The sequence below is a fragment of the Carassius auratus genome, chromosome 46 (genome assembly GCF_003368295.1).
Source record: "Carassius auratus strain Wakin chromosome 46, ASM336829v1, whole genome shotgun sequence".
Lineage (NCBI taxonomy): Eukaryota > Metazoa > Chordata > Actinopteri > Cypriniformes > Cyprinidae > Carassius > Carassius auratus.
The window spans coordinates 3,088,564-3,112,271 of record NC_039288.1 but is presented as its reverse complement, the minus strand read 5'-3'; the positions used below and the strand labels follow the sequence as shown (position 1 = coordinate 3,112,271).

The 23,708-nt window shown below is 35.8% G+C and overlaps 1 protein-coding gene across 2 annotated transcripts in view; it reads left to right on the top strand.

Moving 5' to 3' along the window:
- LOC113063865 (glucocorticoid receptor-like) overlaps positions 1-22,646 on the top strand; it is a 52,673-nt gene extending 30,027 nt beyond the window's left edge. The window contains exons 3-10 of one of the 2 annotated variants that reach the window (XM_026234264.1): positions 1,705-1,871; positions 4,881-4,907; positions 8,080-8,196; positions 11,583-11,861; positions 16,155-16,299; positions 17,522-17,652; positions 19,245-19,402; positions 22,148-22,646. In XM_026234264.1, coding sequence (XP_026090049.1) covers positions 1,705-1,871; positions 4,881-4,907; positions 8,080-8,196; positions 11,583-11,861; positions 16,155-16,299; positions 17,522-17,652; positions 19,245-19,402; positions 22,148-22,300 — 1,177 coding nt within the window. In that variant the 3' untranslated portion in view covers positions 22,301-22,646. The remainder of the gene's footprint in view (positions 1-1,704; positions 1,872-4,880; positions 4,908-8,079; positions 8,197-11,582; positions 11,862-16,154; positions 16,300-17,521; positions 17,653-19,244; positions 19,403-22,147) is intronic. The other variant, XM_026234265.1, reaches the window with a different exon arrangement.
- The last annotated feature ends 1,062 nt before the right edge of the window (positions 22,647-23,708 follow it).

The following is a 23,708-nucleotide window of genomic DNA, read 5'->3' as shown; positions in this document are numbered from 1 at the left end:
TAAATAAATTACATAAAGTTTAAATAAGAAAAAATCATATTAAATTAAATTAAAATTAAATAAAAAAATTAAAATTAAATTCAATTTATGCATTTAGCAGACGCTTTTATCCAAAGCGACTTACAGTGCATTCAGGCTATCAATTTTTACATATGATGTGTTCCCGGGGAATTGAACCCCCGACCTTGCGCTTGTTAACGCAGTGCTCTACCAATTGAGCTACAGGAACTCTAAAATATCAATTAGAAATGAATATAAAATAAAAACTTAAGCTTACTAAACAAAAACACAATAAATTGGCATTTATTAACTGTGCTTCCAGAGTTTTTTTTTTCTCCTCAATATGATGAGCTTCCTCCTCATTTTGTTCTCCCTCCTCTCTCAATTGGTACGTTTACTGCGCTTTCCTACCGAGGATGACCGTTTCTTGGTCTCTTCAACATTCGGGTCGTGGTCATCCCGGTAGCGCGGGTCCAGGAATATTGTCTTGCGCATGAGCTGCCGGCTTGCTTCTGGAAGAGCTTCATATTTCTCGTCTAAAGGCGGACACACACCAGATGAGAAGTGCTGCTAGGACATCTCAAAGTATCCCACACTGGACGGGCAAATTATATAAGCACAAGCTCAATTTCCGCTTCTCATCCGGTGTACGACCCCCTTAAAATATATATTATGCCGGTTTTCAGGTTGGCTGTCAGTTGTCCGTCCTCATCCGATGGGGCCAATGTGTTGTCTTTAATGAGACGCAGCACAGGGAGAAGAGATGACATGGTTATGCTGATCTGTGATGTGACTCTCTTGGCACGCAGCATTGTAGCTTTGTTCAGTTTTTAATTATAGTGTATGCTTTCTTTTAAACTAAATTATTTATAATTATTATTTTTACTTAATTCAAATAAATATTTAATGAAAAAACAAATACTTAAAAAAATCAAAAGGACGGTGGGCACAGTGTCACTGTGGCATAATGATGTAACCAGTATTGCGCTTTAAACTGGTAACACCGTCAACAGCCTATCGTACACTTGCTGACTTTGTTAAGAGGACTTCATACTCTAAATTAGGAGTGGAACAGTTCAACTTATTCACGGTTCGGTTTGCATCACAGTTTTAGAGTCACGGTTTCAGTATTGTTCGGTATTCGCTATGTTTAGGTAAAAATATACTTTCAAATAAAAAATAAGAATATCAACTGTAAAACAGGAGGAGAAAATGCTTCCCATCTTGTTTCGTCCAATTTGTGTACTTTGGTGCAAATTGCGCTTGGTAAAAGCAAGCTACTTTAAATACCTAGAGTACGTTTACAACAATGTATTAAGAACAAAGTTTTTCCTTTTTGATTTAGTTTTTGAATTAGTTTTACAAATGTATTATTATTATTTAAAAGTTTGTGTACAGATGACAATGTTATTGAAACGACAGATCCACGAAAACAAAAAAAACAAAAATGCTGTATTATTTTCTCTAGGTCAGTAGTTGGCGATGTTGCCCTTTTTCTTAAAAATGTTTTTGTAGCTTACAACGAAGTTATAACTTTATTGTTTTCAGGCCCCCAAAACACCCTTGTCATCTAAATGAACGGCCAACATGCATTAAAACAGTTTGGTTTTTGTTTGAAAATGGTGTAAACATTTTCTAATTAAAATATTTAATTTTTAATTTTATTTGAAATGTCTTAAACTGTCCTTATGTCTTGTGTTCCAGCTCTATGGCCAGGCCTGAAGCGAGCAGCTCCAGTTCGTCTGGATCAGTCAAGCCCGGCGGAAACACCCATAAGATCTGCCTGGTGTGCTCTGATGAGGCCTCTGGGTGTCATTATGGGGTGCTCACCTGTGGCAGCTGCAAGGTTTTCTTCAAAAGAGCCGTAGAGGGTGAGTCTGCGGGACACACACATACCCCTCCATGTTCCTGTTTTGACAGTAGGGCTGACTCAGTGGAAAGCACTGGGATGATAAATGCTTTGAATCTCATTTTATTAAGCAGTGAACAACAAAGATATTGCATGTACCGTCAAGGTTGCACTGTCAAATAGATTTTGATTAGCATTTGATGGCTAATAAAATGCTGGTACATTACCACCCAAAACTGAGTTGTATTGGCTTTATTTCAAGTGTGTTAGGTAATATTAATAGTGTGATTTATTTTTGTAATGTCTATTTAAATTTACAGATGAGCCCTTACTATGTTACTAGATATGTACTGCCCCAATCTTCCGTTTCAACAGGAAATACATCAAACTTAGAACTACGAAAAGTAATTTTATGGTAGCAAATCACAAAAAAAAAAAAAAAAAAAAAAAAAAAAACATTTATTAAACATAAAAAAGCATTTATTTAATGCAGTGTTTAGTAACAGAAAATGCCAGTCGTCTTAAAATGGCAATATTGACTTGATTTAATCATATTTATTAATCACATTTCCGATATCCCCTGATAGTTGGATTTATTATTGTAATCATTATTGTAATTGTAATCATTATGCAAATCATTAAATCTGTGGTCCTTCGTAGCCATTCCCTGCTTGTGTTCAAAATTACGAGTAGCAGGGGCTCTAAAAATGTTTAATTTGTCTAGGTTCATATTTTTTGTTCATTACAAATTATATCACTGTAATAATTTTAATGGAAGTCGAATCCATTTCTTTGCACCCCTTTGCTATAATGGCAGAAGAAACTGCCATAACAGGCAATGAAGCAGTGATGATCCATGTTATTCAGCATGATTTGAGAACGTCCTCAAGGGCATTTGTGCTTCAGTCAAAGCAGGAACATCTGACCTTTAGTACAATGTAGTTCATATGGTCAATGTCACAAACCAGCGACCTAGAAATAGTGCAGAGTCTGAAATATCTCTCATTTATTTTGGTATATTGTTTCTTTTGTAGGACAAGCAGCTTTGTTTAAATATTTTGAATCTTATTTGTTCAGCACAGAGGTCTTCACCCCACCATTTTTCCCCCTAGTAGAGTCATTAACACCAGAACTTGCAGACTTTAACCAGTATCCTTTATATATATATATATATATATACTCCACATCAGTCATGGTTTTCTTAAACCTTAGCAGACAGATGATCAGGTTTGCCTTAATTAGACACAGAAAACAAACACACATTGTCAAAGTGTGGTTTCCTGCAGAGGTGTTACTTTGAGATGAGATATTTCCTTATGTTTGGAGCACAGAGTAAGTCTAGAAAAAGAGCACGCAGCAATAAATCTCATGTGCTTGGCTCCTTGACAGCATTCCCCCCTGTTTGAACACATGCTCCATCCGAGCACCACCTGCATGATATTGCTGCAGTATCAGCTCCACTGTCATCCTCTACCATCCATTCTCTGTAGAGCTCCAAAAATGAAAATCCAATTCATTTCCACCTCAAGAATTAGATTATGCATAAAGCTTTCAGAACAGACTCCATGTGCTCAGAAGAGATGCTGTTTCTGTAGAAGCCATGTACACAAGTCAGAGTGCAATTGCATTAATAGGAAACCATCGGTAAAAGCCAAAGTCTTAGTGAAGAACTAACCACAAATTAGAAAAGTATTTGATTCTAAATATTTTGCAATTACCAAATTAAAATGTTTTTTTTTTTATTCATAATCAGTGATTGCGAAAAGTTTCACGGTGTACTGCCATTTGATTGTCATAATCAAAGCAGTGCTTTATGGGATGCAGCGTTAATTTGCTTTAATTGAAAGTAGAGTAAACATTGTCTTGTCTTTTTTATGATGTGATTCGTTTGGTAGCTGGTTGATTTTGATTCATGCCTTCAGTCTTTTAACTGAAGATGAATGCTTTAGAAGCAAGACTGCTCAAAGTGCACTGCTACACTCTAGAGTGCCAAGACAATCTGTAAAAATAGCCATCCTAATTTAATAACAACTATACCTTTCTGTTGGCACAGATTGGTAATACTGCAGTTCATAACCATAATAAAAGGAACATTTCTGTTGGAAATGAAGCCTCATGTATAAGGTATTCTTTAATTTAAGTTTCATTAGTTATATGCTGATGATCAGTAAGAAATTTGCATAATGATTTGCATAAACAGATGTCATTTACATGTAGAAGTTTTAAAGGTACAGTAGCACATTGTTACAAATTACACAATCAACCTACACATAACCAAAGGTTGTCTTTTCTGTGTAAATCTTTTTAACAAGAATGTTGGCTAAAATGGCAAATCATTTGGTTTATATTTCTGATGTTCAACATCAGATAGAATTTGTCAGATTGCACAGTATTTTAATGTGTAGAGAGTAATTGTGTGTCTGGTTAGGAAAATGTTTAAAGGTCAGAGCGAGGGTGAAAAAAGGACTTGTGAAATGACTGTTTTGGTGGCAAGAAGCCTTGAATTTCAGGGAAAAGAAGAATATGTCTCCTTTATGCAAAAATAACAGATATGAATGGCTCCTACATAGAGGATTTGGTTACACTTTAGTTCGGGGACCGATTCTCACTATTAACTATTAACTATGACTTTTGCCTTAGTAAACTTCTAATTTGTTGCGTATTAATAGTTAGTAAGTTAGTTATTAAGTTTAGGTATAAGGTGCAATATTGGATCTAAAATATGGACCTGCAGAATAATGCATTAATATGTGCTTTAAAGTACTAAAAAACAGCCAATACGCTAATAATATGCATGCTAATAAGCAACTAGCTAATAGTAAGAATTGGCCTTTAAATTAAAGTGTTAACAAGAATTGTTCATATTTTAAACTTTATAGTTGCAACCGAAGTGAAATGAACAGCTTTTTCTAACCAGCTTCACATTTTGTGCCAGCATGAACTGAGCTGTGTTTTCAGCACCTGAAACATTTATATCTGTTATTTTTGTTTTTCTTCCCTGATTTCTTCGGTTGCTCTGGCAATGGTGAAGGATGGAGAGCGCGGCAAAACGCAGATGGTAAATAAATTCACCTTCAATAATGCTTTTGCTTCCAGTTTCAGGCGACCCACAATACACCTGTGTTCAAATGCTTTTGTCTTTAGTAATAATTTGTAGTATAGCAACACTTACTCAATGAAGCTCTATTACAGCAGGAAACGAAATCACCTACAGACATCGTCAGAAATTAACTGTTTTTTATTAAGGACCGATATTGCCAACTGGACTTGGGATTTTCAAGGGCATTCACCTTTATCAGGAGATAATATATATATATATATATATATATATATATATATATATATATATATATATATATATATATATATATATGCTAAATAAATGTAGAGTCTATATAGTAGATTATATACTACCTTATGAGTGTTTTCTTTTTCGGTTCTTTTTTTTCCTGTCAAAAATCTTAGAATAGCAATTGCAACCGCACTCGCACCTCTGATAATGTATATGTTTTTATTATAATTTGTAGCTTGCTGTGTCATTTTCCACGCAGTTAATTTCTGACCCTTGCTAAAAGCATGTTACCTGCACTAGTTATTAGTCACTAGTTTGCATCCTGATAATCATCGTATTGCACATTGCACTTGGCTTGATTCTGCTTGCACCACAGCTAGTTTCTGTATGACTGCATTAGTATTGATCGGTTTTGCTGATGTGTCTTGACCATGACTAATGGAAAGACACTTGAGTCAGAGTGCTTCAAGCCTGCTAAACATGTTTGAGCGTGACATTATTGTTTTATTCTGACCTTTAATAAAAAGAAGTGGCTTGGAGCGGTGGTCTGCGGGATGAAGATAAGGGTACATTGGCTTTTGTGAATTTTTCCTCGACTTTGCTTCAGCACAGAAAAAATCGACTGCGTTGAAAAGCAGACAGAAATGGATTTCAATGCTCTGTTTGTAAGGGTGTAAATAAAACAGAGTCAGGCTAATCGAGGTATAATCCAATTAAAGGACGCTGTCGAGCAGCATCAGACAGGAAGTAGTTGATTGACATGCAGAGTATGAAGCCACACTGTTCTCACTGTAAGTGAATCCAGTCACTCTTAATATTTCAAGGTAGTGATAGCCAGAGCAACAGATTAATTTAACCATAAATCTAACAAATTTGAGCGAGTTTTATGGTAAAAAATGAAAATACAGCTCTCTGTTGTCACAACCTGAATGCAGTTCCATGCCGTCAGTCTCTGAATTCTCTTGTAATATTTATTAAATAAAATGTAAAAATAGAAATTAGAGAAGGTTCCGCTTTTAGTTGCGCTGAATACTGTATGTGGCTATTATATGCTTTGATATGCTTCAAAATGAACAATTCCGCAAGCTGGGTCTCTAAAGACTGCGGGGTGGCATGTTCTCCACACCAAATGGAGAAATCCTCAAAGGTCTTTGGCTGAGTGTTTGGCAGGCGACCAGTTGAGGTGGCGTTTGATTATTCATCTGTTTTGGCTTATGATTCTGTACTAATTCCAAACATGTCTGTCTTGGAGGAGCTTTTTCAAAGCTTTTTGAAGTTTTGGATACTCTTGGATAGGAATGAATAAAGAGGTGATGGTTCTCCTGCATGGAGCTGGAATGGAGCTCATTTAGGGCTGGACGATGTGGCGTTTAAGCATCGATATCGCGATGTACGAATCCGCGATAGTCATATCGCAGGATGTGCGATGTAGGCTGTCGTAATTGATCGGTTATTCATTAACTGTATGGGCCAGCTGCTCCCAGGCCCCTTGACCAATGTGATTCACGGATTAATTGCACAGCTAAACCATCATAGAGTGAAAGTTTATCATTGACAGGACTGAAAACCACATGCAAGTTTAACAGGGCAGAGAGAGAGAGAGAGAGAGAGAGAGAGAAAGCGTGCGCGAGAGAGACAGGGAGAGACAGACTCTCTGTACATTAGAAGTACCATCAATGTTTATAGAAATGTATATAGATTTATTTTGCATGTAATTTTTTTTTTCTTATGAATATATATGCATTTTAGTTTTGTTTATTTCTATTCTGCTATCTACAATACTTTGGCAATATGTACCTTTGTATGTCATGCCAATAAAGCAATATGAATTGAATTGAGAGAGCGAGAGAGAGAGAGAGAGAGACCAAGAGAGAGCGAGCCATTTTCAAACAACATGAGCGCTCTCTTGCTCTCTCTCCCTCGTGCATATTAATCAATTGACACGACGGTGTCGATGTTTAAATCATTTAAAATGAGAATGTAAGTGTGCTCACCCCATTTTTGTTTGTAAGAAAAAATATTGCAATATATATCGCAGAAAAATTATTTGTCATTTTTTCCCAATATCGTGCAGCCCTAAGCTCATTGGGATAGTTCAGCCAAAACTATAGTAAATTGCATAACACATACATAATATGTTGCTTATTAATAGTTAAGGTTAGTTAATAAGTTTTGGTTTTGGGTAGGATTAGGGATGTAGAATATTGTCGGTCAGAATATGTGCTTTATTAGTACTAATACACAGCCAATATTTTAATTATAGGCATGCTAATAAGCAACTAAAATCAATTTTTAACTATCAGGTGTTCCCAGGAATCAAACCCCCAACCTTGCGCTTGATAGCACAATGCTCTACCAATTGAGCTTAAGGAACACAACTAGTTAATAGTGAGAATTCGTCCGTAAACTAAAGTGACCTTGTTATTATTTTTGACCATCTTTCTATATTCTGAAATTAATACAAATTTAGTAGCCAGGACAGAAGTTAATAAACTAGATGATGTGCATCCACTGGATTTCACCTTATTTACTGAAAGAACATTATTTTTCATTGATTTTTCAACCCAAAAGATGAAAAAAATAATATTCATATTTGATCATCTCAGTGTTGCATTGGATTTTAGCGAGACTTACTACTTTGAAAAGACCATTAGATCAGGCTCAAGCCAGCTTTAGCTAGTTTTACTTTTACCTTTTAGCTTTAAAACAGTTGTAACCTTAATGGGTTTGTCACATTGCGTGATTCTTGCTGACTCTCCAGCGAAATGAATCCAGTCAACTAACACAGAAGTATATGAATTCAGTTGTCACTTTACCTGTCTGGGGTTTTTTTGGGATGTGGTAATGTAAAAGAAAACATCAGAGGTGCTTATTGTAACTTGAAATCCTTTCAACTGTTTCACCATAAAGCTGTGAGTAATACCCATATCTGTTCCAGGGCAGCACAACTATCTCTGCGCTGGAAGGAATGATTGCATCATCGACAAGATAAGAAGGAAAAACTGTCCGGCGTGCCGCTTTCGCAAGTGTCTTCAGGCCGGCATGAACCTGGAAGGTGAGGATGCTCTGATAGTTTGACGAGTGGTTTATATGACCTTTATATGCCTCTCCACAGCGGTGCAAGCCAGGATGCAATTAGGAAAGACCCCAAAATAATTTACTCTCCATCATGACATTCCACTTGTGTTTGTTCTCAGTAGATCCAGACTGAGTAGTTTTGAAGGAGAGATACATTTTTTTCAATTGGTACACTGTTCACGTCCAACGTTCATGAAATTTTGACAAACCAAATGTCATCAAATAATTTATAGTTTTAAATTGATCAAACAACTGAGTTCCAGTTTTTTATGTGTATTACTTATTCTAGAAATCACTTGGCTCTTTCTATATGCTGTATGCATTTTTTCCAGTCCACGGTCTCAAGTAGGTGGTGGAAACATGGTGAGACCAAGGACTGTGTGTGCAGATGTTCCTTCATACACAAAAGATGAAGGAATGTATGAAATGGCCTGAAGCTTTAAGAACATTCAGCAGTGCCTCTTTGACAGTGTGCTGATGTACTTCACAGTTATTGGACAGAGGTCATCCATCTCTGTGAAAGGCTTTAAAATTGTGGATGATTTATTTGCGTGAAGCAACAAACAGGGAAAAAAAAAAAAGACCTTGATTCAGTAGCTGCAAACTAAATCTGGGGTTCTACCAGAGAGGCTTTTAGTTGCCATAGAAACATTTATGGCAGAAAATTAAAAAAATGAGACATTGTGTTTGATGGTAAGCTCTCAATCAGTGATTTTACGAGAGCAAACCTTCAAGAGGCATTCGCACATCAAAACACATATGTAACCCAGGTCATTCATATTTATAGGTTGTAATCTGTTGTTTATATTGCTTTAAAATGAATTGTAATATTAATAATAGAATAGAAGCAAAAAATGTTTTTATTTTACTGTGAATCAACAAAATAAATATATATATATATATATATATATATACACACAGTCAAATCTAAAATTATTCAGACACCAGATATAATTTTTGATATTTTTGTACTAGTGGGTGCAGGACACTGTAGTTAATGTATGTGAGGATAGCAAAATAAAGTAAACTGTGACATATTATACCCAAAAATTCTTCCTACAGTGGACTACCAGTAAAACTGATACAAATCTGGGACACTTTGACCTGAACATGTTTTGCTTTATTGTTATCTGACGTTATCAAGATCAATCTGTTCTGACTCAGTTTAACTCTGTGTTCTTGTCATATGTTATTACCATTTTCTAAACTTTAGCGAATAAACTGTGATAATGTGTGTGTGTGAGTGTTTGTGTATGTATGTGTGTGTGCGTATATATATATATATATATATATATATATATATATATATATATATATATATATATATATAAATTTGATTCATAGTAAAAAGAAAAAAAAAATTACTTTGTTATTCTAATATTAATATTACTATTCATTTTAAAGCAATATAAACAACAGATTCTATATATATATATATATATATATATATTAGTCAAGCGATTAATTGTGATTAATTGCATCCAAAATAAGTTTTTGGTTACATTATATATGTATATGTGCTGTATATATTTATGTTTTTATATATATATACAGTATATATTATATTCATATAAAAATAAACGTGTATTTATATATACATAATAAATATACACAGAACGCACACTTATATTATGCAGATAAAAACGTTTATTTTGGAATGCGATTAATCGCGATTAATCGTTTGACAGCACTAATATTTGATATGCTTGAGATAAGTTGACTAATGTATCCTCCCGTTTGCTCCAGTGAGCCGATCCTTATTTTCTGATATCTGGCTCTAGATTTCTAATAGATAGTGCTGTCCCCTTCCCCACTCATCGTAGTTGTTGTGAGACTTGCTTTACATGTATCTGTAAGCTTCATTTATATAGTGTTTGTGTTGATGTTCAAAAGATTCTCACAAAAAAAGGACACTGGAATATTACTTTATTTAAGAAACCAGTATGAGTGGGACTAACCTTATGCAAGGTGTGCTCAAATTTCTGCCTCATGTTTGACAGTCATAATCATATTGAGGAAGTAATAGCAGCCTTACTCAGTACTTGCATAAATTCACAGTAAATGGTTAGAAAGCAAATCCTATGAATGTTGCGTCACTTTGAAAAACTTTGTCTTTAATATAGAGCATTAATAGAGCTTTAATATAGGACTTCTTGGTTAATGATGCCCTTGTTTTTCTTGTTCTGAAATATATATATATATTAAAGGGCTCGTGAAATGTAGTTTCAGATATTTCAGTTTATGAATGCCCGCAGCTGTGATTGGCTAACTTCATTGTACTTTATCCACGCCTCCTTCATAACATGGTGTGTGTTTTGATACTTGAGATGGCAAGCGCTGTTATAGAGTCATCTATGTTTGAGCCGAGTCAGATCATGATCTAAAATCCAGATGTTTCTGAAAAACAAAAAAGTATCTTTTAAACCGGGGAGTAACCTTTTATATGCAAAAATATCAAGAACATTTAGATTCTTTATTCCATGACCTCTTAAAACATTAATAATATTTTTGTGGTTCGATATGTGCAGGTGGTGTAACTGTCATGAGAATAGTTGATTCATTATTATTATTATTATTAATAATATTTGCCACAGGTGAGTCAGGGAAACAAGGACAAGGCGAGTCAGATTTAAATGCAGTGTACCATTTACTAACTCCAAAACAAAGAAGGTAATCTACAGAGAGATAATCAGAAATGCAGAAGAAAGACTCCATCCAGTAAACTAATAAAAGACAAAGTGCTGAACTGAAAGAGGGCTAGACGTACACAAACTGATGATGGGGAAAACAAGGCACAGATGTGACTAAATCAATGAACTAATGAGTAAACATAGTAACAGGAACAATGTGATACAAATTGAAATCCAAAAAACAGAACGTAACCATAACAATATTATCTTATAATATGATAAACCTTTATCTTAAAGCACGAAGATAGTACAGCTTTCTATTAAAGCTGCTTTGAAACAATGCTAATTGTGAAAAGTGCTATTCAAATGAATTTAGACTTGTGTACAGGAAATGCTACTTGAAAGTTTCCACTTTTGCAATTTTGCTTTTTTGCAGATGCAAGCATCTTACGACTTGGCACATATGCTTTAAAATAGATTATCAAAATATTTCCTTTGTATTCATCTTTGACATCCTATTCACCGACTCGTTTACAGAACTGGTGCAGCAAAAGAAGCTATGGCAGTTAATTTAAGATTATATCAAGATACAAAAGATAAAAAGTGTATTTAGTCATCGATTTGGTCGTGCAAGAATCAAGTAGCTATGCACTGTTTTTCCTTGATTTCAACATTCAGATGAAATTACTATTCATCGAATTCTTAATAATCACATTTCTCTCCTTCGTTTTAGCTCGAAAAAACAAGAAACTGATGCGATTACGGGGTCATTCATCCTCAAGCGAGCAGGCCCCAGCTCTGCCTGAAGAGCGCATGTGTTCACTGGTGCCCAAAGCCATGCCCCAGCTGGTGCCCACCATGCTGTCCCTGCTCAAAGCCATTGAGCCTGAGATCATTTACGCAGGTTACGACAGCACCATCCCGGACACCTCCACCCGCATCATGACCACACTTAACCGTCTGGGAGGCCGGCAGGTCATCTCTGCAGTCAAGTGGGCCAAAGCCCTTCCCGGTGAGTCCTCAGTGTTCACTGATATACAGTTCATCATTACTCAACCATTTGTGTTGTTTTGTTTTAATCATTATTTTCCAATTCATCCCTGTAAAGCTGCTTTGAAACCATCTTTATGGTATAGACCCCTTAAAAGTTTGTAAACATTGCAACGTCTCTGGTTGGGCTAGGCTTAGCAGGAGGCAAAAAGAGTCGTGGACGCAATGTTGACAAGCCAACCTGTCCTCCAACCAATACGCTCGTATAGGTCGTTTGTCCAAATCCCTGAAATACGACCCGTCATAGCGTATACTACAATTGCGCCCCTATCGGCAAAAGGTCGTTTTCATATTAATGTTTTGTACTCTTTTATTTGCACTCTGGTTTGCGTTTCGTGTAGCTCAGTTGGTAGATTATTGCGTTATACGTTGATATGTAATCATGCTATCATGGGTTAGATCCCAGGGAACGGAAATGCACGAAAATGTATATGCAATAAATCATAATTTAGCATGATTTCTGTGAGGGTTAGGTTTAGGGGTGGGGTTAGGTGTGGTCATTCGAACGAATAAGCCACCTAGTAAAATTTGTAGGAAATACTGTGAGATCGGTGTAAAAAGCCCACGAATTTCATTTAAATAAACGTGCGTTTTGATTGGTAATGACGTTATACGTCATTTCATGACGACAGATGCAACGCGATACTGTCATTATTTTCACGCCTGCTAGAGGGCGCTTAACTTTAAAACGTAAATATAGGTCGTAATATATGATTGCACAAACGACCTGTATGGTCGTTTTTTGTTGGAGGACAGGCTCGGACAAGCGTAAAACTAGCACGTTTTAGGAGGGATTTATTAAACATGGATGCAGAAGAATGTTCGGAACTGTCTGAATGTGTACAGTCACTGACTCTGCGGGACCATGACAGCTTTTTTTGTAAATTAACTCTCGCAGATGGAAGCAGGCAACCTGACCTGTATGCCATACGGCCATATGAATTATTTGGGGTTGTTTGGGGAATTTTGTCAAGGCTTATTTTCTAATGTAACCTATCGCTAGGCTAACTATGATTAGCAATGTGTATTATTTTAAGAGACCATTCGAAGGATGGCACACACATCTATCGCTGTATGTTTGTTTAACATCTAAACTAGCTAGTGCGCTGAAGGTTGGCGACTTTTCACCTATAAAACAGAAACTTGCTGATGTACTAGATAAAACCAACACAGCAGTTCATATGCATAGATTATTTGACCTGATATGAAGTGTACAAACACAAGCATTACTTATGATCATCTCCGTCCAGTCCGTATGCCGTATTGCATTCAACCACAATTGTCTTCTTCATTTCTGTGAAGGAATGTCTGCCGGGATCCGGTAAAACTTTAGTTTTGAAACAAAAGTGCTGTTCCTTCTATTCTGGCAGCCAAAAACCCAACAAGAAGACATTATAAAGTCAAAATCTCAAACTTTTAGCGCACCTGCTATGAGTTCTGCCTTATGTTTTGCCTCCAGCTAGAGCGGAGATGTCACAGTGACGTAGACTATTAAGGGGTCTATAAAAATCTATATAAATAAAGGTGTTAGTTTTTTGTTGTTGTTTTGTTTTTATGTTTTTTTTTATTTTATTTTTGTGTTTTTGTTTTGTTTTGTTTTTTTGTTTTCCCTCAACGTATTCCCTTTTTCTTCCACTTCAGAAGGTACTTCATGTTGGCAGAATGTCAATGTGGAGATCTGCAGGTTTCTTAAATGTGTTCTTATAGGATCAAATGTGCCAGTCACTAGTTCGTCAGCAGAGAGAAACTGAAAAATTGGGTAACACTTTCTATGAAGCCCATATTTATCAAACATTATAAGGCTCTTCTTTATGCATTATAATGAATGCATAATGCATTATAAAACAAGTTTAATATATCAACTCATGAATAATCATAACAACAATTATGATACATCATAATACGTACGTATTTGTGGTTATAAGTTTAACAGTATGATTATTTATAACACACAATGAACACCATATCAAATCTACTTCATTTACAGTATAATGGACTGTATTATATCTTGAGATTGTTTATTTATGATCTGCACAGTATCTTACTGCAGCTTGTGAGTGGTTATATGTTGAGCGTTATTAGAGTGTTTCCTGTGGAGCTAATGGTAATTAATTGATGTTTAATTCTCCAACTGAAAAAAAAATGCAATGTTTTATATGGTTACATTTTATTTTGATGGTGCCCTTAATCAATCGATTATAAGCAACTTTGCCACTACATCCCAACTACCTCTCATTAGAGTATCAATATGCTCAAGAATGGCAAAATCTAGTACGGTAGAATAAGCTGAAATACTTGCAAAGACATTTATAGCCAGTTAATCTGTTGGTTGACCATCAAAATAAAGTTTTAGCATATATTTACAGTAGCAGACATACTAATAATCTAATGACTGCTAGTTGATATGTAGTTACAGAGGGACTTATCAACAGCCGTCTAAATCAGTAAATATTATAATATATGTAAACTGTTCTTATGAATATTCATGAGATGAGTATTTTTTTTTTATAATGCATTATGCATTTATTATAATAACTTAAGAATACCTTTTATAATGTATTATAAATACAGGCTTCATAGAAATTGTTACCAGAAGGGATCTGTTCTGCTAGAGATCTAATGAGACAGCATGCGGTCGTGAATTCAGATCTCTTTTGTGTCTTATTGTTCTTGAATGGTCAAATACGCACACAGTTATTTCAAAATGCCCATCGTGTGAAGTATTCATGTAAACACAGTCAGTTATGTGTAGGGTTGCAAAGGGGTGGACAATTTCCAGTAAATTCTGGGGAAAAAATCCCAGGAATATTCCCAAAAATCCTGGAAATTTTCCAAAATTTACTGGAAAAGTTCCACCTTTTTGCAACTCTAGTTATGTGTTAAATAAATGTTAATAGTTGGGAGAAAACCGGATGTGTTTCAGTAAATTGGATCCGTGCAGTCGGTCTTAAAGGGACAGCAGCCTAATTTACCTGCTGCTGTCTTTCATTGATGTTACTTAAACAACAATAGATAGAGAAAATCACACACTGTGTATGACTGAATTACTTTTGAATTCATTTTTGATTGTTACAATTAACCCTATGCCGTTTTTTAATACACTTGAGTATTACATTTTTGTAGCATTTCTTCCTACGTTAAATAAACCTACTGTAGCTGAAAGACTAACATTTTATTTTCTATTGTTCTATTGTGTTTGCTTCTTTACTCTTTTTTATTTTTATGTTACTTTCATTTTATTTATTTGAATAAAAATATCTATATCGAGATATCGTGAAATAAAATTTCTCATACCATGAAATAAGATTTTGGTCATATCGCCCACCCCTACTCCACAGATCTGAACAGAATTCATTGTCAGAGAAAAGGAAATGAGGTGCTTTGCTCACCTGCTCGGGACTTCACAGATCTGTAGCTCAGCGTGGGATAGTTTTCCAAACCATCATGTGTTTTGTCTTGTTCAAATCTAAGGGCTACTCGCTTAAAACACACACTCTGGACCTCACCAGGCAATGGCGTGAGAAAACAAGCACATGGTTTTCTAATTGTTGCAAGGTTTTTTTTGCTCTGCTCTGCTCTTGTTGTGTGTCATAGGCCTACTGGGCAAAATACTTGTGGAAGAGGATTACGTAAGCACCACACGCTTGAGCAAACTCATTCCTGTGAGCTGTACATCCTCTTTAAAGGACAACATTATACTGTAGCCAGCATCCTGACAACACAAGTGATTGGTCAGAGATTTGAAAACACGACGGGCATGTGAAAGTTAAACGTTAAAGTGTTTGCTCTCTGTCTCCTTATGTAACGATTATATCTGGTCCTAATGACTAATTCATTTAATTGAATCTGACATTTTACGTAACCGCGGTTTCATGAACGATTTACACAAATTTGTTCTGGTCCTGTGTCTCTGCAAGGTTTTGATGCCAGGAAAGATGATTATGGTTATTCAACAACAACAAAAAATACAAATAAATCAATAAATACATGAGTCCAAAGGTTGGAGAGATATCATTATGAAGTTGCACCAAAGGGTTCTGAAGCTACAGCAATCATATAAAATTATAATAGTATATATAAAAGTATAATTAAAACCATTTGACATTTTAAGGCACGGTTCAGAATGATGGTTCTTCATGGATTCTTTGCAGCTCTTTGGTTCCGCAGAGATCTGTCTTTATTTTCTGAACTCTGCTGCTCTTGTAGGACTCTTGAGATCATGTGTTTTAAGTGTTATGGTCTCTGTCACATTAAGGCTTCAGAAACCTGCACCTGGATGACCAGATGACGCTCCTGCAGTGCTCCTGGCTCTTCCTCATGTCCTTCGGCTTGGGCTGGAGATCCTACCAGCAGTGTAACGGAGGCATGCTGTGTTTCGCTCCGGACCTCGTCATCAATGAGTGAGCTCACCTTAACCACCCACAGCTGGAATGTTTTGGCTTTCAGTGACATATTAAGTGGTTTTAAAGATTGTGTTTAGTCATAGACAAATGTCACGCAAACTAAAGGAAGTCATATGGCATTCACTCAAAGCCCAAAGTCTCCTTTTGAAAGAATGGAAAATGGTTGAATAGCGTGATATGTTGGCGTATTGTCTTTTATTTGACATTATGATAATGTTAATAAACATGGTGTGTGTTAACATTTATATAAAATGCTCATTTGAATGAGCTGCAGATTTAATTCCTTAAAGCTTTTGACTACACATCCCACGTCAAATATCTGTCCCCATTGACTATCAGAAGTATCAGTATATAAAAAAAATAAAAAATAATTTTGATTTAAGCTGGAAAATCCCGACCTTTAATATGAGTGAATGTATTTTATATACATTATATATAACATTAAATCCTAAATTATAATTAACAATGATATATTATTATATTTCATTTGATGTATTTTAATATATTCAGTGTTCATATTATATTCATTATATTTTTATATAATATTTAACGCAAGTGAATTCACAATTTGCATTACTAAAATAGCATAATATTTAAAGAAATATATTGTACTTGTGTATATTGCACAATCAATTAAATTATGCATATATATTATAAGTCTACTACAAATATCTTAAGAATACCAAACAATCGACATTATGCATTTTTATCATATTTTATGGAAAACTGTCAGCTTCTCTGCATCCTATAAATTGCAGATGATGTTCCATGTTATTTGCTATTATGCATTGCATGCAGTGTTATGTGGGAAATGACCGCTTGTGGGTGTTGGTACATTTCAAGCATAACTAGGAAAAGTTCAGTTTTCAGTCATATGCATACATAATGCTTACAGACCACAGTTTACTCATGACACATTACATACTCTGTTCCTTCATCGTCATGAAATACAGTTCAATCTGACATTTGACATTGTGTTTTGCACCATTGCTTTAGAAAAAGCATCTGTCAAACACACCGAAAACATGAAATGGCAAAGTGCCTTTATAAAATTGCTAAAGGCTGTGATATAATTAATTAAGTAGATGTTATTCGCTGCGTTGCATTTAGCTCATGTCAACAGTAATTTTGTTTCTTTGATGAGCCATGATGTCTTCAGTGAAATTGTTGCAGAATGTGAATATCTCTCTGTGTGTGTGTGTGTGTGTGTGTGTTAAAGGGAGAGGATGAAACTACCCTACATGAATGAGCAGTGTAGCCAGATGCTGAAGATCACCAGTGAGCTGGTCAGGCTGCAGGTGTCCTATGATGAGTACCTCTGCATGAAAGTGCTCCTCCTCCTCAGCACAGGTACCAGCACTCCTCACAGCTCAGAAGTGTGCATCTACAGTGACCTCAAAACTATTCCTCAAGAATACAAATAATGGGTTTATTACTACTATTAGTATGGTAGCATATTACTAGCATACTAGCTGTTTATTAGTACTTAAGAAGCACATAGTAATGCCTCATTCTACATGAGCCCTTGTTCCTACACCACACCTTAACTTACCAACTACCTCACTGTTAATAATGAATACTGATAAACTCAAATTAGGAGTTTATTGAGTCAAAGGTTATAGCTAATAATGAGAATTGACTTTAAAATAAAGTGTGAATAAATAATGTATTTGGACACTTTTTGGACATTAGTGAACATGTTCATCACCTGTGGTTGTGTTGTGAACTTAAGGGACACTTGTGCATTCCTTCGTTTTAATATGGGACCAGTGTCCAGATAGTTTTCGGAGCCACAGAACTATGCTATAAACGCCCCATGTCTTTTATTCCTGTGATTTCAGCATCATTACTCCAGTCTTCAGTGTCACATGATCATTCGTGGAATATGCTGATGTAGTGCTCCAGAAACATTTCTTACATGTGGAAAATGTTTTTCCGCTTCATATTTTTGTGGAAACCAAGATACACAATTGTTCAAAAGATGCACTATTATTCAAAAGTTTGATATAAGTAAAAAAAAAAGGGGAAAAAAGGGAAAAAAAGAAAATCAATAGTTTTGTTGAGCCAAGGGTGCATTAAATTTGGCTTAAAAGTGACTTTAAAGACATTTATAATATTACAAATGTGATATTTATAACAAATAATTGCTGTTCACTGAACTTTCTGTTCAACAATTTAAGATGCAAAAAAACAGTTTCTAACGTTGATAATAATAAGAGCTGTTAATAATTAAATAACTATAATAGCTGATAATGAGCATATTAGAATGGTTTTTGAACAATCGTGTGACACTGAAGACTGGAATAATTGCTGCAAATTCAGCTTTAAATTGGATTTTAAAATAAAATAATTTGAGAACATGTCTTTTAAATTGTAATAATAATTCACAACATTACTCTATTTTTAATTAAATGAATGCAGTATTGGTGAATGTAGGAAACTTCTTAAGAAAAAAAAAAAGGTTGTTTCCCTTAAATGAAATGAAAGATGTGTTTTATGATGTTTTTGTGCATCTACTCTCACTTTTGGACCTGATCATGTATTTGTTTCTATGCCAACGCTTGCAAACGCAAAATCTATCCATTTGCTCAGTCTTGTTAATGACAGCAAATGACTTAATTGACCTCCATGTGCTTTCGCAAGAACCATTTAAGACAAGAAAGCACGTCAGTGAGTACAATACCAAATAGAAACGTGTCCAGATGTTGAAGCCACTGCTATTTAGATGTCACCACATTCATGAAGTTTGAAGAGTCAGTAACTTCTAATAAGAACAGTTCTGACACTCCTGTGTGAAAGCCCTTTCAGTATTTGCATCTGGCATTGGTTTCATTCTGACTCGTTAATGAGAGACAGAATTTGTTTCTCCTTGGATTATTTTCTTGATTAAACGGCAATAATGTAAAGTAAACGTCTCATCCTGACCCCATCTGTTTCCACAGTACCAAAGGACGGCCTGAAAAGCCAAGCTGTGTTTGATGAAATCCGCATGTCGTACATCAAGGAGCTGGGCAAAGCCATTGTTAAACGCGAGGAGAACTCCAGCCAGAACTGGCAGAGGTTCTACCAGCTCACCAAGCTATTGGACTCAATGCAGGAGGTAAGCTGGCATCTCTTCCCATCAGCAAACACAAACAAGACACATTACTGGCAGATGGTTTTATTGCATCTGCAAGAGAGAGTAACAGGCCATATACGTACTTCATGCAAGTATGTAAATGTTTAGTCAGCATATATCGCGATTTGAGAGCCCGGTCTTGTTCCTGGAGATCTACCTGCCTTCCCTGATCTAACACATCTGACTGTGACTCTCAAGCGTTCCTGAAGATCTTCACTCGCTGGTTCAGATGTGTTGGATTGGGGCTGGAGCTCCAGCGCTAAAGAATACATTCAAGTGCATCTTCATTGGCGTAACAAACAGAGCTGCGCAGTAACTCTTTACACCTCATCTGGATTAGGGCTGTCACTTTTAGTTCAAAAATCGATTGCACAATCGATCGGACCAACCAAAAAAGGTTTAGAAAATGAAAATAGGGAATCGATTTTAACCAAATATGTACACTATTAATTTTAAAATATTTAAACAACTAAAAAATATACATGTAACAAAATTCACAAACAAGCAGAAAAAGAAAATAAAGAATTCGGAAAGTGCAGTATGTGTTGCGAAAGCTAGACAGAAAATACGCGCCTATAAGACCCAGTGACGTCGAAAGCGACCTCTTATGCTGCGTTTACACCAAAAGCGAATAGAGCGTCTGCCGTGAATGATTTCAATGTTAAGTCAATGTAAAGACATGTTTACGCGCGTCTGGAGGTCTCGCGGTGTGCTAGACGCGAATTCGCCTCATTCACGCATCTAGTTACAGGAGATTCTGAGTTATGAAAAGGACCATTGCAAGCTGACAGCGACCGGTAATACCCCCACCTTGTGCAGCTGTACCCGAGTGTCCCTGGGACATCAGTGCGGTCGGAGCGTGTCTTCTCAACAGCTGGACATATAGTGAATAAAAAACGCTCTGCTCTGGACCCCGAAAATGTTGATCGACTTGTTTTCCTGTCCAATAAATTTGTAATGGCCCTAGCCTTTTTGCGCATGTCACTATGCCTGCGTAGTGCCGCCTTGCCTAAGTGTCGGTTACGTTCAATAAAAAAAAAACACACATGGGCTGTTCTCAAGTCCATTTAAAGTTTCATTTTTTGAACAGTTGTTTGAAATGGATTGATCATTATTTAAAATAATCTTGGATATTTTTGAAATGCCCAAATCATAAATGCAGCCGGGTTGAAGCAATGCAATGTTTTTCTCTTGTTATGGCCGCCGTCCCCTCTGCATATAGGCCTATATATTTTTTCGAGAATGTTGCACTCCTGTTGCTGTTTGTTATTCTGCACGAAACTTCATGCCAATAAATAAGAAATATTGCTGACTTGTGCTTATCCAGTGCTCTCTTTCCGTTCGTCTGTTATTTGACGTTGAAAAAGGAAACGTCTTTTTTTAGACATGGAAAATCGATTTTACAACCGATTCAATGAACACTTATGTCTTAAAGATCGAAAAAGATTTTTTCACAAAAGTGACAGCCCTAATCTGGATTATGTAACCACCCCTCCCCCCCCCCCCCCCCAAAAAAAAAAACAAATTTAAGTATTTATAATTAGATTGTATTAAAGTATTCGCTATCAGATTACATTAACTTTTTTATGGTGTACATGATGACATAATTATTTACACAATGACATAACATTTTTCATAAAGCCTTAATTCTTCTATTTTCTCTTCAAATTTCCTTTATAAAAATCCTAGTTTATATACATTTGGAAAGTTTTTATGCAACTGAATACACCAACTACAAGTCTGTACGTGACTATTATTACACACACACACACACACACACAAAATGAACAAGTCCAACATTTAGTTCTATTTCACGTTTGATGATTTAATAAATGATTTGTTTTTCATTTCCTTAGAAACCTCAGTTTGGGAAACCTCTGTGTAACGTAATGTTTAATTAACTTCTTTGTCGATAACAAAGAATTGAAGATATTCACTTAGGTCAGGAGTAATCTAAAAGTATTCAAACAGTACTGAACCTAATATGTGACCCTGGAGCTCAAAGCCAGTCTCTGAGCTATATTTGTAGCAATAGGCAAAAATACATTGGATGAGTCAGAATTATCGATTTTTCTTTTATGCCAAAAATCATTAGAATATTGAGGAAAGATAAAGTTCCATGAAGATGTCCTACCGTAAATATATCAAAACTTTATTTTTGATAAGTAATATGCATTGCTAAGAATTAATTTGGACAACTTTAAAGTTAATTTTCTCAGTATTTTGATTTTTTTGCACCTTCATATTCCAGATTTTCACAGCCAAATATGGTCATATCCTAATAAACCATACATCAGTGGAAAGCTTATTTATTAATCTTTCAATTTTGAAAAACTGACACTGAAGAAGGTCTAGGGTGACATATGTGTAATCCAACAGATTGTTACTAACCACATTTTCCATTAAGTAATTTGTAATAAGTAATGTTAATAAATAAGTTATGATTTGCAAATAATCTACCAAAAAAATAATATCATATTTTTGAAATTCTTACAGAGGTAGCTTGCCAAAACCATAAATTTACATCAGATTCTCTAAAACAGTCTGCTCAGTTACCCCCCCCCCCCCCCCCCAAAAAAAAAAGTAATGACCAATGTCAATAATTTAAAATATATCAGCTACGATGTTATATCGTTTGATCACTACTTGTGAATGTACACACATTATTGCATTGAAGGCATCATGCAGTTTGTAAAAGCCCTATTGAAATGCTCCTTTTGTCCACAGATGGTGGAGGGGCTCCTCAGCTTCTGTTTCTACACGTTTGTGAATAAATCTCTGAGCGTGGAGTTTCCCGAGATGTTGGCGGAGATCATCAGCCATCAGCTACCAAAATTTAAAGACGGGAGTGTCAAGCCTCTTCTGTTCCATCAGAAATGACCGCCTTAGATCATAACAATGCCTTAACGCCACTCTTTTCTTACCAGCGCTAGTCCAGCCTGCCCGTGTTCCCCCAAACGTCCCGAATCAGTTGAGGGACACAGTCGCTTTTGCTTGATTCTCAGAGGAAAGTGGTAAAGTGTGCTCTTCAGAAACGCTCATGGAGCAGGAAAACGGACAAAGTCGTGTACTCGGAGCTGACAGAATGTGACTTTTAGTGATATTTTCTCTACTTTTTTTTTGCATGTACACTGCTGAAATGTTTACAAAGGTATATCAAAAAAGGGAAATGTGCCTTTTTTTGCGCTTTGCGAATCAATTTCAAACATTTCTCAGGCTAACGCAATGAGTTTCTGTGGATGATTCACTTTCATCACGTCCGCGTCTGCCCGTGTCTAAACCTGCCGCGGTGGTTCTCTGGAGGTGGCAGCTCCACATTTTAAAGCAGCCCTTGAAACATAAGACCATATTTTTGAAGTCTCATCGAATCTCCAAGCCTGGAGCCCCATGGAAAACCACAACCATAATTTGATTCAAATCTTAATCGGATCCATGACTGACATGAAATACTGAGTTGTTTCTCTGTTTTTTTTTTTAAATAGGTTCCGCTGAAATGTAATTTGTAGGGATGTTAGGTCACCCAAAATATCTTCTATTCGTTTTCCCCAAATTCTTGCACTGTTTATTCACCCTCATGCTGTTCCAAACCCGTGGAACACAAAAGTCTTGTCAAAGTGGCTCATCTGTGACTCATTCGCTGTGTTCCAAGTCTTCTGGATTCATACGATAGCGCGGTGTGATGAGCAAACCTAAAGCAAAGTCATTTTTCACCGAAAATTTCCCCATTAGTGAGCTGGTGAGAACCAGATCATTCTGGTTCATTTAGACATTTTATGATCAACTGATTTAATGTCAAAATGTGACTCAAAACACACATTTATAAATCATTGTTTAGCACTTTGGGGGAAAAATACCAGGATTATATATATATATATATATATATATATATATATATATATATATATATATATATATATAAATAAATGTTAACTATTGTTAAAGAGTATATATATATATTAATTATTAGCTCAGGTTTACATAAAAATGACCATTTTTAATTGCAAGCATTTGGATATAAAAGAGAGAGAGGTGATGGGAAGTCACGAGACGGGTGAATGAGTTAATTTGGGGTTAATTTGTCAGATTTCCATCCATTCATAATCATATTCCAAAGAGCATATCCCAGAATTCCCCTGCTGTCGACTGCCCTGTGTTCATGTCATCCAGTAAAATGTTGGTATTCGTCTGAAGTTGCACATCTGCCGACATCTCAGACTTCTTCTGCCATCCTTGAAAACCGTTTTTCATTTGAATGTTTTTTTGGAATGCTCTCTGCATATTCTAAATC